The sequence below is a fragment of the Aspergillus candidus genome, assembly GCF_002847045.1.
Source record: "Aspergillus candidus strain CBS 102.13 unplaced genomic scaffold BDW47scaffold_15, whole genome shotgun sequence".
In the NCBI taxonomy this organism is placed as follows: domain Eukaryota; kingdom Fungi; phylum Ascomycota; class Eurotiomycetes; order Eurotiales; family Aspergillaceae; genus Aspergillus; species Aspergillus candidus.
In genome coordinates, this window is record NW_020194020.1 from 43,497 (window position 1) to 55,637 (window position 12,141).

A 12,141-nucleotide genomic window follows, 5' to 3' on the forward strand; every position below is an offset into this window, starting at 1 on the left:
ATGACTGACTCAGTCAGCCCCCGGGAAGGAGACGAACCGACTGGTGGGAACCTTAATAAAGTAGTACTACTGGTCAGGACCTAAGGCACCAAGCCCTCTCCGCTATATACCTATTAGTAACGCAATATGAAAGATTAAAAAACAAAAACAAAAAACGAGAAAATAAAGAAAAAATATCTAACCATCCACCCAATCCACCCAACCTAGATGGAATAAGCTAAATCAAACTAACACAACTAAAAAAGGGTTAACATTCATTCATCAACAATGGACGATGAAAAAACCGGTCGGGTCGGTGTCACGAGCTTACGGCATCAGCCATCCAGGCCATGCCCTTTTCTCACTTCTCCCTTCAAACCAGTTCGATGAGTGGCGGAGACGCGCAAGCGTCCGTCTTGGCTCCAGGCTCAAGAAGATCGGGCTAGGGGAAAGGGAGAGCTTCATCAGATACTAACCTACTACTAACTTACTGCCAGAGCGACCCACTCACCGCGTTAGACCCCTTTCTTCATTTCCTTAACAGATACTGTATTGGGCGTTCAACCGCCCTGCCTGCCTGCCTGCCTAGCCCTCGGAGAAGGAGTCCCTGGACGGGTACTGGACAAGGGGTCTTGGCGTGGATGCCTTTGTTCGGGATGATTATCGGAGTATGCGAGTAGGTTAGATGATGTTTACATCTTGATAATTCACATTGTATTGTTATTCATCTATAATTCAATCTTCATACTCAGATTATAATGTTGATATTCATACTAATACTCTAGCTCAACATTAACATCCAATACAACAGTACCATCCATTCATAACAATATTAACAACGTCGACCTGATCCCCCTGCAATCTCATCCCGAAACACCGGACGCACACGCCAGGAGCCGACCCGGCTCTCGCACTAATTGCTGCCTAGGAACTACAACAACCACAACAACATTACATAATCCCATCATCAGCATAACTCCGCCAGCATAACTACTACATTGCAACATCCAGCTACGTGAGGCGAGATGGGCGAATTGAAGGGGTTCAAGGCATGCACGTCCTGAATAACTCTCGCACATCGATCGCGATCGAGACCGTGGCGGTGTACTCGCCGAGAACGGACGGTCCGATCTGGTATGCTGGACAGGAGGTGGTCTAGCCCTGATGTGGGATTGTGGTTGTATTCGAGGGTTGTGTTTGTGAGATGAGTTATGCTGGTGGTAGTACTATGGGATGGGCATGACTTCATATGTTGGATTCTTTGTCCTGGAAGGATGATGGATGGATGGGCTGTGGCGACGTTGGCGCCCTTGCAGGATGATAGCGTGTAGGATATGTATTGGGTTTTCTAGTATTGAAATCGAAGCTTTCAGAGAACGGATGGAAATGCTTGAGTGGGTGCTTGGTATTCTGCTATGGCTTACCTTAGTTGAGCGCTAGAGTGACCTAAGTGGTTATGCGATTGTTTGAAACTCGCTTGCCCTAACTTCTATATATATATTAGTATGGAGTTCAATGGTCGAGTCTACCAACAGTCCACAAGGTTACTCATGTCCATATCAAATTTGCCTATATTAGATATAGTAGAATGGATGGAGATCAATCAAATTGTAGTGGACACTAAAGGAGGTATATATATCACAAAAACCACTGAAACCCTCCATTAGTCAACACAATGGTGTCCTTGGTATACCGTATACCACATAACCACCGCCGTAACCACCAACTCGACTACCATTCTTGAGGACGATTGTTATAGATGGACACTCATCAGGCAGTCTCTCTTCAGTTCTTTGCGTTCAATAACAACTCGCAAAATCGAGTATAAAGCTTGTTCGATGCGTCAGCTACTCTTTTATATACGATTCTGTACTTGTACGCAGGAAGCCCTAACTTCTCCCTTCGTAATACATTATAATTATCAATAAATTTGGATTATACCGATATATCTTGAGACTAAGTATTAATACAGGTCTTTAGAAGTAATGATCTCTAGTTCCTTCAGATTCAGATGGAGATAATAAATAGAGTTGATAATATTCTAGAGCTTGGTTAATATCATGAAACAAATCTATATTTTCAGGATAGATATTCTTCTTTATAAAGTAAACAGGGCTCTGTTAATACTGACTAGAGGATCAATTCCTCATAACTTATAATAAATATAATATATCTTATAACGGACTTGAAGCTTTTGATAATCTTATCTCATATTTATACTCCCCTTGGTTCATCTGCTGCTGGGCATAGATAAAAATATCATGTAAGTTGCTCGCACGTCTTGACGATTAATGCTACCAGGCTATAAAGTCTAACTTCACCACCGGTGTATTCCAATCTCCCGTGAATCAATCACCACTTCTGCCTCGCCAACTCAAGCCAAGTCCACCAAACACGCGCCACTTCCAAGCAGAGCCGCTTAGCGCCTAATAAATGAAGTGTCATAGAAACTCAGCCACGACGGATTGCAGCCTTGTCTTAATTTTGATTGAAGGGTGGAGATTGCAGACACAAGCAGACCCTGCTAGTGAGAAACATAGTGGCTTAGAGCATGACGGGAAAGACCCAAGTCAGGAATATACGAATAAGACTAGCTCCCTTTCCTCCGCAACCCTGGGGTGGCATCATGCCCAGCATTTAGTCCACTTCTAGCGCAGGCTTTTAATCTCAACGCCTCCCATGGCGATTTTGTGGGATGGTGATGGGGTCTGCTTGGCTTGAGCCTCTAGTGCCTGAGTGAGTAAAAGAAGTCTTATAAGACCATCAGAGTCTGCTGTCTTCTCGCTTATCTATCTTTCAATTTAACTCTTTCATTTTTACCGGACTATTCTCTATTTACTCAACTCTGCCCCTTGATATCATTTTATCATGCGTCTCCTCCCTGTCACTGTCCTGGGCCTCGTCTCTGTTGCCGCTGCTGCCAACGCCGATGCCTACACTGATGCCTACGCTAATCTCAAGACCTGGAACGACGTCATGGGTGACATCCCCAACTGCATGAAGAAGACCATGAACATCTTCTACAAAGATGGCGTCGTGGACAAGGAGTGTGGTGCCCCTGAAAAGGCCACCGATGACTGTCTGTGCAAGCCCAAAATCAAAGAGGACATCTCCTACATCATGACTGGTGTGAGCGACCTGGACAGCGCCTTCAAGAACGCATGCACCCATTCCGAGTACACGGATAATAGCAACAAGCTAGATGGTCTGGATAAGCGCCTCAAGGGTTTGCAGAGTCATTGTCTAGCCATGTGTAAGCTATAGTTAGATCCTTTCCCGTTCTGTGTGTAAGCGTGTCTGACTTGTGTTTGAACTCTTTAGCGTTAGAGGATAGTAAAGACAACTCTGATCCCGATAATGACTCCGATTCTAACAGCGCTGGTTCCCTCCTGCCTGGTGTGAGCAAGTCTATGCTTGTTATTGGTGCTCTTGTTCTCCCTGCTGTACTTTGAATAGAAGTATTTTCGCATATAATAATCATGAAATCTTGCCTATACTATTTTGCCGAGTAATTGTCTTTGCGGTCGTGCTGGCGCGGGTCGTCGTCAAATGATCCGGGGATGACAGTCCCGCCGTGTTGGCCCCCTCGATGGATGATGCCTGTCCCCAGAGCGGTTCCCCCGTAAGCGTGTTCCCCATCGGCCGCGTCAGTACGCTATCCCCATGGACTCGTCGGACAACCGAATGCCCAAGTTGGGCTCCTCCTACAGCGACTGCGCGTGATTGTTCTCCCGTCTAAAGTAGCTAGATTTGTCGCGACGTTGACGCGGCGGACGACCCATGGCGGCGACATTGCTGCGAGCTGTTTTCCCAGACGCATCGCAGCTTCTGGCCTCGACAGCGGCCGCAGGCCGGACGAGGACCGCTCGACTTGATGACACCGTCCGCCATGGGAGCGTATAGGACCGTGGAGGCTACAGATAAGGTCAGATCGCGAGAGGCTGTGGAAATGGTTGCCGTGATGACTGTGGATGCCGTAGTTTCATGCCGACGGAGGAACCAGTGCATGCGCCGGTGGACGATGATAGAATGAGAAATGATATGGAAGACGATGGGCGAAGTCTATTTGTACAAAGCGGCGATCACGGGGTCGATCCCGTGTGGGGGAATCCCAGGGGGAGGGTTGGCGTTGGCCAGGATTTTTAGGCCACCAACCACAAAATATCCCACCTTGTATGGATTTTACTCTTATTTGAACAAGACAGACATTCATAATTGGACATTCTGGAACTCACTATCAAGGTGGGACCCATCAAGAGGCCCTACCATAGATATAATTGCCTCTATCATCTATGATAAATGCTACTACAACTTAGATGTTCAAGGCTTGCATTTTTACTACCAGAGTGAGTGGCCGTAATCATGCCTCTTTATAAGCAATCTATAGTCGACGCTTGCCTGGGAAGAAACATTGTCAAGGGCTGGAGCGTTAGGAGGAACTAAGAATGGAATCCATTGTGATGTGTATTCAATTCAATCAATAGTTATATGGTGACTTTGATCCAAACATCAGTCAATATTGAACGTATGCTGTGAAATGTCATAGTCCAGCTAAAAACCCCTAGGTTAGTTACATACAGTGCTGCCCATAGTCATTTACAGGTCTGAACATATTCCAATAGTACTATATATCTGATATAGTAAGAAATGATATCTATCAATACATCCAGTCTCCCGGTGATTGACTCCCTTCCTGGTACGAAGAAACAGCAGGAACCAACACCTATCAAAAGACCCCTATCCCGAAAACATGATACGTCTCTGTATGTAATATGTATGTGGGTATGTAAGTGGGTACTGGATAGACGCATACTGGCCTCGCGATGACGAAATCGGCATGTCTTTTTCTACTAGTTTATTGATCCAGTCTTGCGTCATAGCGGGAATACATATGCCGGCGGACTTGCTTGGCTATTGCTTGAGTATTCGGATGTTCTCCACAGTTTGTTGGTATTGTCAGTCGGGGATAAAGTATGCTTCGTAATGGATATGAGAGAAGGCTGCGCGGTGTGTATGCGCAATCCCTTTGGTTGGTTGAGGTTGCTTTCTTGCTTGCTTGCTTGCATTTGTTTTGTCTCGAATGCTGTCTTGGAATGTCTCGGATGTAAGTATAGAAGCACATTAAAATCGTCAGTGAAGATTCCTCGCGCAGTTTCCTCGCTATGAGATCCACCGTCGTAGTATTTCGTGTAAAAAAAAAGAAAAGAAAAGAAAAAGAAGAGAAAGAAAACCCTTGGATGAACTCATACGGTAACCCCATATTTCTGAACCCACTATCTCAAAGCAGTATACAAATACAAGGGATGATACGCGCAGATCGGCACTCTCAAAATTCTGATCTACCGTTTGAATGATCATCCGTAGACTGAGACGTCGATCGATCGGCCGGATGACGGGATAGGGCAGAAAGGGTTATACTAATTGCGCTTTGGAGACCATGGATTGGTTGTTCATGATGACTATCAGTGACTACTACGGGCTGGGTTATGTCGGACAATTGTCGGTCTCGTCACAGGGTGGGGGCTGGAAATCGAAGATTGTGGGGATTGAGAGTGATGGCGCCATAGAAAGTCCTGTCTTGTGAATCTCTTTGGGGTGGTCTATGTATGGTAAATGGTTGTATGTATGCTAAGATCTATCTTTGAGACCGCCAATATGCTACGCTATCTGCACGAGCTAACCCGCTCCTGTGGCTTCGCCCACACAAATCTCAATCAAATGCAAGAAGGGAAAAGAAGGAAGAAGAAAAAAGCCAGAGAATCATTACGCCGAGCCTCTGGATAGCTCGTCCACGAAAGACTGTCCCCAAAAAGCGCTATGCAGGTTAGACATCTTCCAACCGGGGGGGGCTTAATTCGGACGACTAACCTGGTGTATTTGGAGATGTATTTGTAGAGTTTGCCGAACTTCGCGGCCCGTTCACCATCACTCATTGAGACCGCTTCCTGGTATGCCGCGGCCAGTTCCTCGGTGTTCCAGGGGTTGACAATAAGACTCCCGTTCAAACTCTGTGCGGCCCCCGCAAATTCCGATAGAATCAGGACGCCTTTGCGCGCCTGCTGCGTGGCGATGTACTCGAACGACACAAGGTTCATCCCGTCGCGCGTTGATGAGACAATGCAGGCGTCGGAGACGGCGTACAGCGCGATAAGTTCGTCGAAGTTGACGGATTTGTGCATGAAATGGATGGGCATGTAGTCCACCGTTCCTATACTAACTGTTAACATCTACTACCACCCGAAGCGGTCATCAGTATATCGTACCAAACCTTCCGTTGATCCTCCCCACAAGCTCGTTGACAACCGTTCTCAGGTTCTGGTATTCCTCCACATCCTGGCGACTCGGGACGGCCACCTGCACCAGAACGACCTTGCCTACCCATTCCGGGTGGTTGGAGAGGAAGACTTCTAAGGCGTGCAGCTTCTGCGGGATCCCCTTGATGTAGTCGAGACGATCCACGCTTACCATCAGCCTAGTGCCCTTGAACTTGTTTTCTAGACTGGCAATGCGGTTTTGAACCTTGGGGCTCTTCAGGCCCTCGGTGAACTTGTCGGGGTCAATCCCGATTGGAAAGGCCCCCACGGCGACAGATCTACCCTCAAAAGTCACGCTGCTAGGAGTAGTTACTAGCTCTCTATGCACCGTCAGCTCATGTCGCACAGTTAGTACTCGCATATGAACCTACAGAATATGAGTGCAACTGCTCAGGAAATGGCGAGCATAGTCATAAGTGTGGAACCCGATTAAGTCGCAGTGCAAGAGGCCCCGAAGAAGTTGGCCCCGCACGGGTAGAATGCGGTAGATTTCGCTACTGGGGAACGGAGTGTGCAGAAAGAATCCGATGCGGACGTTCTCCTTGCCCAAGGCCCGCAGTTCCTCGCGGAGGATCTGGGGCAGGAGCATAAGGTGGTAATCATGGATCCACACCAGATCTCCCTCCCGTGTCTCGGTAGCAATGGTCCGCGCAAACAGACGATTGGCCTCGCGATAAGCATCCCAGGCCCCTTCGTCGAAAACGATCTCCCCGGGATGGTAGTGCAGGAGAGGCCAGAGGATCGAGTCTGCGGGAGTCAGCATCAAATTGGCTGTCAACAGGAGGGTTCAACACATACTGGAAAAGCCATTGTAGTGCCGATCAGCCAATGTATCATCCATGAATACCGGCATCGCATTGAATTCGTCATTGAGTCTCTGTGTCACCGACGCGACCTCGTCCCCTGGCACTTCTAGGCCTGGCCAACCAAACCACTGGAAGGTTGTACTCTTGGAGAGGCCGCTCAACCCTGTCACCAGGCCACCAGATGACATGGAGAATTCATACTTACCGCCTTCCGACCGTCTCACTGTAATTGGGAGACGATTTGAGACGATCAGAAGGCGAGATTTGCCTGACGGAGAGACTATTGATGGCATGAGGGTAGGACGGAACCCACGAGAGATATCAGTCGGTGTAGATCAGAGGGGTGGGAGAGTCAGGTAATTAGTATAATATTGAGATGGAGACAAATTCAATTGTGATATAGTATGTATGAGAGAGAATGAAAAGAAAATACAATCTAGAAAAACGAAGCAGATGAAGTGGCAGTCCTCCGTAGATAGGGTAGTAGAATCCAAGAATTGGGTGGGGTCGAAGTCAGTGACTTTTTATGCACTTCATTCATCGCCCTTGTTTTTCCTCCTTTAAACCAACCTCCATCACCACATCAACTACTTTACCTTCATTCTCTCACCATCCGTCTCTCTCTCTCTCTTTCTCTCTCTCTATCACTTTCTTCCCTCTTCCATCTATCTGTCTTTCAACTTCTTTCAGACCTTCCAATTGCAACTTCCTCCCCTTCCATCTCCGTCTCCGTCTCCGATTCTGGTTGCGGGTTAGCGTGGTGGAGACCGTTGATTCTCCGGATCTGGCCGGGATATCAATCAGTCTGCAGGCAAGTCTAGGTTCCTTTTAGTGGCTTACAGGAGGTTAGAACATGATCAGATAACAGTACCTGGATGGACATCGCACCGTTGATTGGCGAGTGGATTCTATATACAATGTCTTTTTCCCCATATACAAACTTGCATCTTTTTGCCAGCCATGCCTAGACTTTCATACCCCTCACTCCCCTCATGATGTCTTTCCCTCGGGTGCCTAGATCGCTTTTCTTTTTGTCTCTTTCGGATGTTTCACGGAAAGCTTGCAGGGTTCCATGGCCCAATCATTCATTTTTGCCATTGTCCTTCCGTGACCCTTTGGACCGTGCTGCGGGTGTCGAATTGCCTACTAATTTCCAGGACATTCTCGCTCTGTGCGACATTTAGATAAATGGCTCTTAATCATCTATCATCGTCGTCATCACCGTCCTTGCCAACATTTGGTCCGTGTTAACGACAGGTTTATTATGAACTCGGGATACTCGTGCCATTCTCGATCGACCACCCCCTTGAACGGTAGAGACCACCAGACCGATAAGAAACCGTTGAATCTAGGGATTGATTATCCGACCCACCGGCCCAATGACAGTCTTTATCGCCTCAGTGTATGCGCCCTTGCCTCTGATGATCACAGGAATCACTGATCGTTCTCGATAGTTTTCTTCCTTATACCATCGACTTTCAAGCGACTGAGCTAAAACGTACCCGTCGCATGTCATCCGTAAGCCACGCACATGCAAACGACCAGATTATAGGACGCTTGGCGGAAGCTCGTCGGAGACGCGACTCCAAAGCTTATAGCCTTTCTCCCACACCGGGTGCTACCACAGAAGATGAGAGAATCTTCAAGCCCTATGCCTCGCGTTCGGCAGGTGAGATTCCTCTGGCGGATGATCCTAATGGACCGGGTCCCAACGAACCGCGGAACGTCTCATGGGGCCAAAGCCGAAAGTTCAACCAGCCACGCTCCAAGGCGTCGCTCTACCCGGAGTCCTCCATCCTGAGCCGTCCTGGCTCAGGTGAAGGCATGAAAATTGACACTTCTCTCGACGACCCTTTGCCAACGCTGGATTCGGAGGAAGACTATGGAAGCCCTCGCGCCCTTCTCTCCGACGTCGATTGGGCTGTCAAGGCAGCCGAACAGGGCAACGGCGGCCTCCGCAATGCCGTCAAGATTGCGGAAAAGTCCGGGTTCCTCCCTGATAAAATGTGGGTTGGCACATTGGGGATGCCGACCGATTCACTCAAGGATGAAACTCGTGCCAGTATCTCGGAGATGCTGGGGGATGCATTCGAGTCGCTGACGGTCTTCGTCGGTGATAGCGAATTTGAAGGACACTATGACCATTTCTGTCGCACGATGCTATGGCCAGCGCTTCATTATCAGATGCAGGAGAGCCCCCGACATACTGAATATGACGACTATGCCTGGAAACAGTACGTTAAGGTCAACGAGGCATTCGCCCAAACCATCATTGCCGATTGGCGCCCTGGCGATAGCATTTGGGTCCACGACTACCACCTTATGCTGTTACCCTCGCTGCTGCGGGAGAAACTTCCCACGGCCGAAATTGGCTTCTTCATGCACTCTTCCTTCCCGTCCTCGGAAGTTTTCCGGTGTCTCAACTCCCGAGAGGCGCTGCTCTATGGTCTTCTCGGTGCAGATCTGGTCGGTTTCCAGACGGACGAGTATTGCCACCACTTCCTCCAAGCCTGCAGTCGCCTTCTCCGTCTAGAGATTTCCGTCGACGGTGTACAACTCCGGCGCCGTCTCGTTCATGTCAAGACGACGCCCATGGGTATCGATGTCGAAGCGCTGGACGAGTTGCGCCGGTTTGCTGAAGTCAAGGATTGGATGTCCAATATCAGTTCTCGGTACAAGGGAAAGCAGTTGATCATCGCGCGGGACCGACTGGATGCTTCAGGCGGTATCAAACAGAAGCTTCTGGCATACGAGTTGTTTTTGAAGAAGTACCCCAAATGGAGACAAAACGTATGGCCCTCCGTCCCCTTCTCCAAACAGGAAGCTGACCCATTTAGGTCGTTCTGATCCAAGTTGCCTCGGCATCGGAAATGCCGGAGCTCGAGACACAAGTCTCCCAGATTGCCATGAGAGTCAACTCTTCCTATTCAACTCTCACCCACCAGCCCCTGGTCTTCCTGAGGCAAGATACCAGCTATTCCCAGCTCTTGGCGCTCATGAGCGTCGCCGAAATCTTCTTGGTCACCAGTTTAAGAGAAGGTATGAACCTTATGAGTCACGATTATCTACACTGTCAAGACGGGAAGTTTGCCCTCCAGCGCCATGGTTCCCTCGTCATCAGCGAGTTCACCGGTAGTGCGTCAATTTTTCAAGGACACGAGTTGCTAGTGAACCCTTGGGATTATACCGAAGTTGCTGAGGCAATCAACCGGGCATTAGAGATGTCCCCGGAACAGAAACAGCGTAATTGGGAATATCTTCTCGAGAAAAAGACCCCCTTTACTGCGATTGCCTGGTATCACACATTCCAGGGCGCACTAACTGCAGCACACAGAACGCAATTATCTCGCGAACTTCACCAGATCTCGCCGCTCTCAACGGCAGATCTCAAGGAGGCATATGATAAGACTAACAATCGATTATTACTTTTTGAAGAAAGCGCAGTCACTTCCCCCAATATGGAACCACCCGCTGCTAACTTACTCTCCGTGGTTAAAAACCTACTTCTTGATCCCAACAACTTAATATATGTGACCAGCGACAAGAGCCCCGAACAGCTAGAGCTTTCCTTCCAAGACCTCTCCACGCGTGTTGGGTACATTGCCGAAAACGGATGCTTCAAGCGCGACATCGGCTCGACGTACTGGAAGACCCTAGTAGATCTGGAGAAGGCCAAGGACTGGCGCAACGGCATCCGCAAGGTCCTACAGTACTATCAAGAGCGAACCGAAGGCAGTCGGTTCGAGGAACGGCGCTGCTTGCTGAACTTCTGGTACAACGAGGCCCAGGACCCAGAAGTCGCAACGCGGCAGGTCTCCGAGCTGGCAGACCAGGTCAACGGCTCCCGCGGCAGCGAGGCGATCCGCGTCGTGCTCACCGAGGGCCTCCTAACCGTTGAACCCCTAGACTTCACCAAGGCCAAAGCCGCAGCGTCCATCCTGGAGTCTCTCCCCCGTCTCCCAGACTTCCTTTTTGTGGTCGGCGGCTCCCGCAGCGATGAGGCCCTCTTCCGCTGGGCCAACAGCAACTCTTTTTCTGGAGATAAAATCCACAGCGTGACTACCCTCGCCGTGGGAGCCCACGCCACCGAGGCCAAAGCTGTACTGCCTGATGATGTGACCCTGGCCGCTGTCGTAAATGCCTTGGTACCTTCACCTTTTGATAAAGACGATTCGTTGCTTGACAGAGACGGTCCCATATCTTGAAACCCTCACTCACCACTCACTCACCTCCTCTTACCGTCCACGGTGGGCAGAAGAGGGGAGGGATCATTCCGTATCAACCTATTATACCCATCCAAGAATTTGGCTGACTATCACGAGTCGATGATAATAATGATGATGAATGACCACATGTGTAGCGTTTCCTGTCTCTCAATTCATCAACCTTCTTTGCTCTCATGTTTCTTTTCTTACCAGTGTGATAGGTATGGACTGAACATGGATGGCTAGGCTGGGGCATAGATCTAGATAGTCTGTGTGCGTTAATAAATTATCATTCCTTTTTTTTTTCTAAACTCATTGAGGTTATAGATAGACAGTAGGTAGCGTAATTATACCAGGCCATTATCATCCTGTATAGGAAGGCAGGCAGGTAGGTATATAAGGACAATCAATCTAGTCTGCTACAAGGTAAGAATATCAGATGTCGATACAATTCTCCCAATCTAGTACCTAGCTAAGCTTAGTACGTAACTAAGCTAAAAACCCACCTCCATCATCCAACACATACAGATCCTTGAATGCAATCACGCCAAGCAAACCCACACTCTGTAAAAGAAGCACCCCATCAATACTAGGCCCAAGCAAAGGATTATCACAATAAGGATAATCGCTGTCGTACACATCTAGAAAAAGAAAAAGGGAAAAAGGAAAAAAGGAAAAAAATCCGCGCATAATGAACGTCGTGCAGATATCCATCCATCCAACCGGCCAGCCACGGTGCCTACTTATCTAGCTTGACTTGGACATGTATCATTCATCATCCTCGTCATCCTCATCCTCGTCATCATCGTTCGTCCAAGACTACATGGCTTGTATAAT

General features: G+C 48.5%; 3 protein-coding genes across 3 annotated transcripts; 2 read left to right on the forward strand and 1 right to left on the reverse strand.

Annotated features, from left to right (window-relative positions):
* The first annotated feature begins 2,619 nt into the window (after window positions 1-2,619).
* Window positions 2,620-3,475, forward strand: BDW47DRAFT_103643 (uncharacterized protein). The gene is made up of 2 exons (XM_024812123.1): window positions 2,620-3,232; window positions 3,301-3,475. Exons 1-2 carry the CDS (start codon window positions 2,848-2,850, stop codon window positions 3,429-3,431), a joined length of 516 nt encoding a protein of 171 aa, XP_024673094.1. The 5' UTR covers window positions 2,620-2,847; the 3' UTR covers window positions 3,432-3,475.
* A 2,162-nt stretch (window positions 3,476-5,637) lies between these two features.
* On the reverse strand, window positions 5,638-7,499 carry BDW47DRAFT_103644 (glycosyltransferase family 20 protein). The gene is made up of 5 exons (XM_024812124.1): window positions 7,092-7,499; window positions 6,665-7,040; window positions 6,243-6,613; window positions 5,848-6,187; window positions 5,638-5,794 (listed from the first exon to the last, which is right to left on the reverse strand). Exons 1-5 carry the CDS (start codon window positions 7,390-7,392, stop codon window positions 5,743-5,745), a joined length of 1,440 nt encoding a protein of 479 aa, XP_024673095.1. The 5' UTR covers window positions 7,393-7,499; the 3' UTR covers window positions 5,638-5,742.
* Window positions 7,500-8,381: 882 nt separating this feature from the next.
* On the forward strand, window positions 8,382-11,341 carry BDW47DRAFT_16096 (trehalose-6-phosphate synthase). Its single transcript, XM_024818339.1, has 3 exons — window positions 8,382-8,501; window positions 8,554-9,889; window positions 9,937-11,341. Exons 1-3 carry the CDS (start codon window positions 8,479-8,481, stop codon window positions 11,302-11,304), a joined length of 2,727 nt encoding a protein of 908 aa, XP_024673096.1. The 5' UTR covers window positions 8,382-8,478; the 3' UTR covers window positions 11,305-11,341.
* The last annotated feature ends 800 nt before the right edge of the window (window positions 11,342-12,141 follow it).

What these genes read in the sequence shown, in the direction of transcription:
- BDW47DRAFT_16096 (XM_024818339.1), top strand. Translation starts at nt 8,479, where the DNA reads ATGACAGTCTTTATCGCCTCAGT. An exon ending in ACAGTCTTTATCGCCTCAGT is followed by an intron (nt 8,502 to 8,553) that starts GTATGCGCCCTT and finishes CGTTCTCGATAG; the next exon opens with TTTTCTTCCTTATACCATCG. An exon ending in ACCCCAAATGGAGACAAAAC is followed by an intron (nt 9,890 to 9,936) that starts GTATGGCCCTCC and finishes TGACCCATTTAG; the next exon opens with GTCGTTCTGATCCAAGTTGC.
- BDW47DRAFT_103644 (XM_024812124.1), bottom strand. Translation starts at nt 7,392, where the DNA reads ATGCCATCAATAGTCTCTCCGTCAGGCAAATCTCGCCTTCTGATCGTC. An exon ending in GCACTACAATGGCTTTTCCA is followed by an intron (nt 7,041 to 7,091) that starts GTATGTGTTGAA and finishes TGACTCCCGCAG; the next exon opens with ACTCGATCCTCTGGCCTCTC. An exon ending in GAGGATCAACGGAAGGTTTG is followed by an intron (nt 6,188 to 6,242) that starts GTACGATATACT and finishes CAGTTAGTATAG; the next exon opens with GAACGGTGGACTACATGCCC.
- BDW47DRAFT_103643 (XM_024812123.1), top strand. Translation starts at nt 2,848, where the DNA reads ATGCGTCTCCTCCCTGTCACTGTCCTGGGCCTCGTCTCTGTTGCCGCT. An exon ending in GAGTCATTGTCTAGCCATGT is followed by an intron (nt 3,233 to 3,300) that starts GTAAGCTATAGT and finishes TGAACTCTTTAG; the next exon opens with CGTTAGAGGATAGTAAAGAC.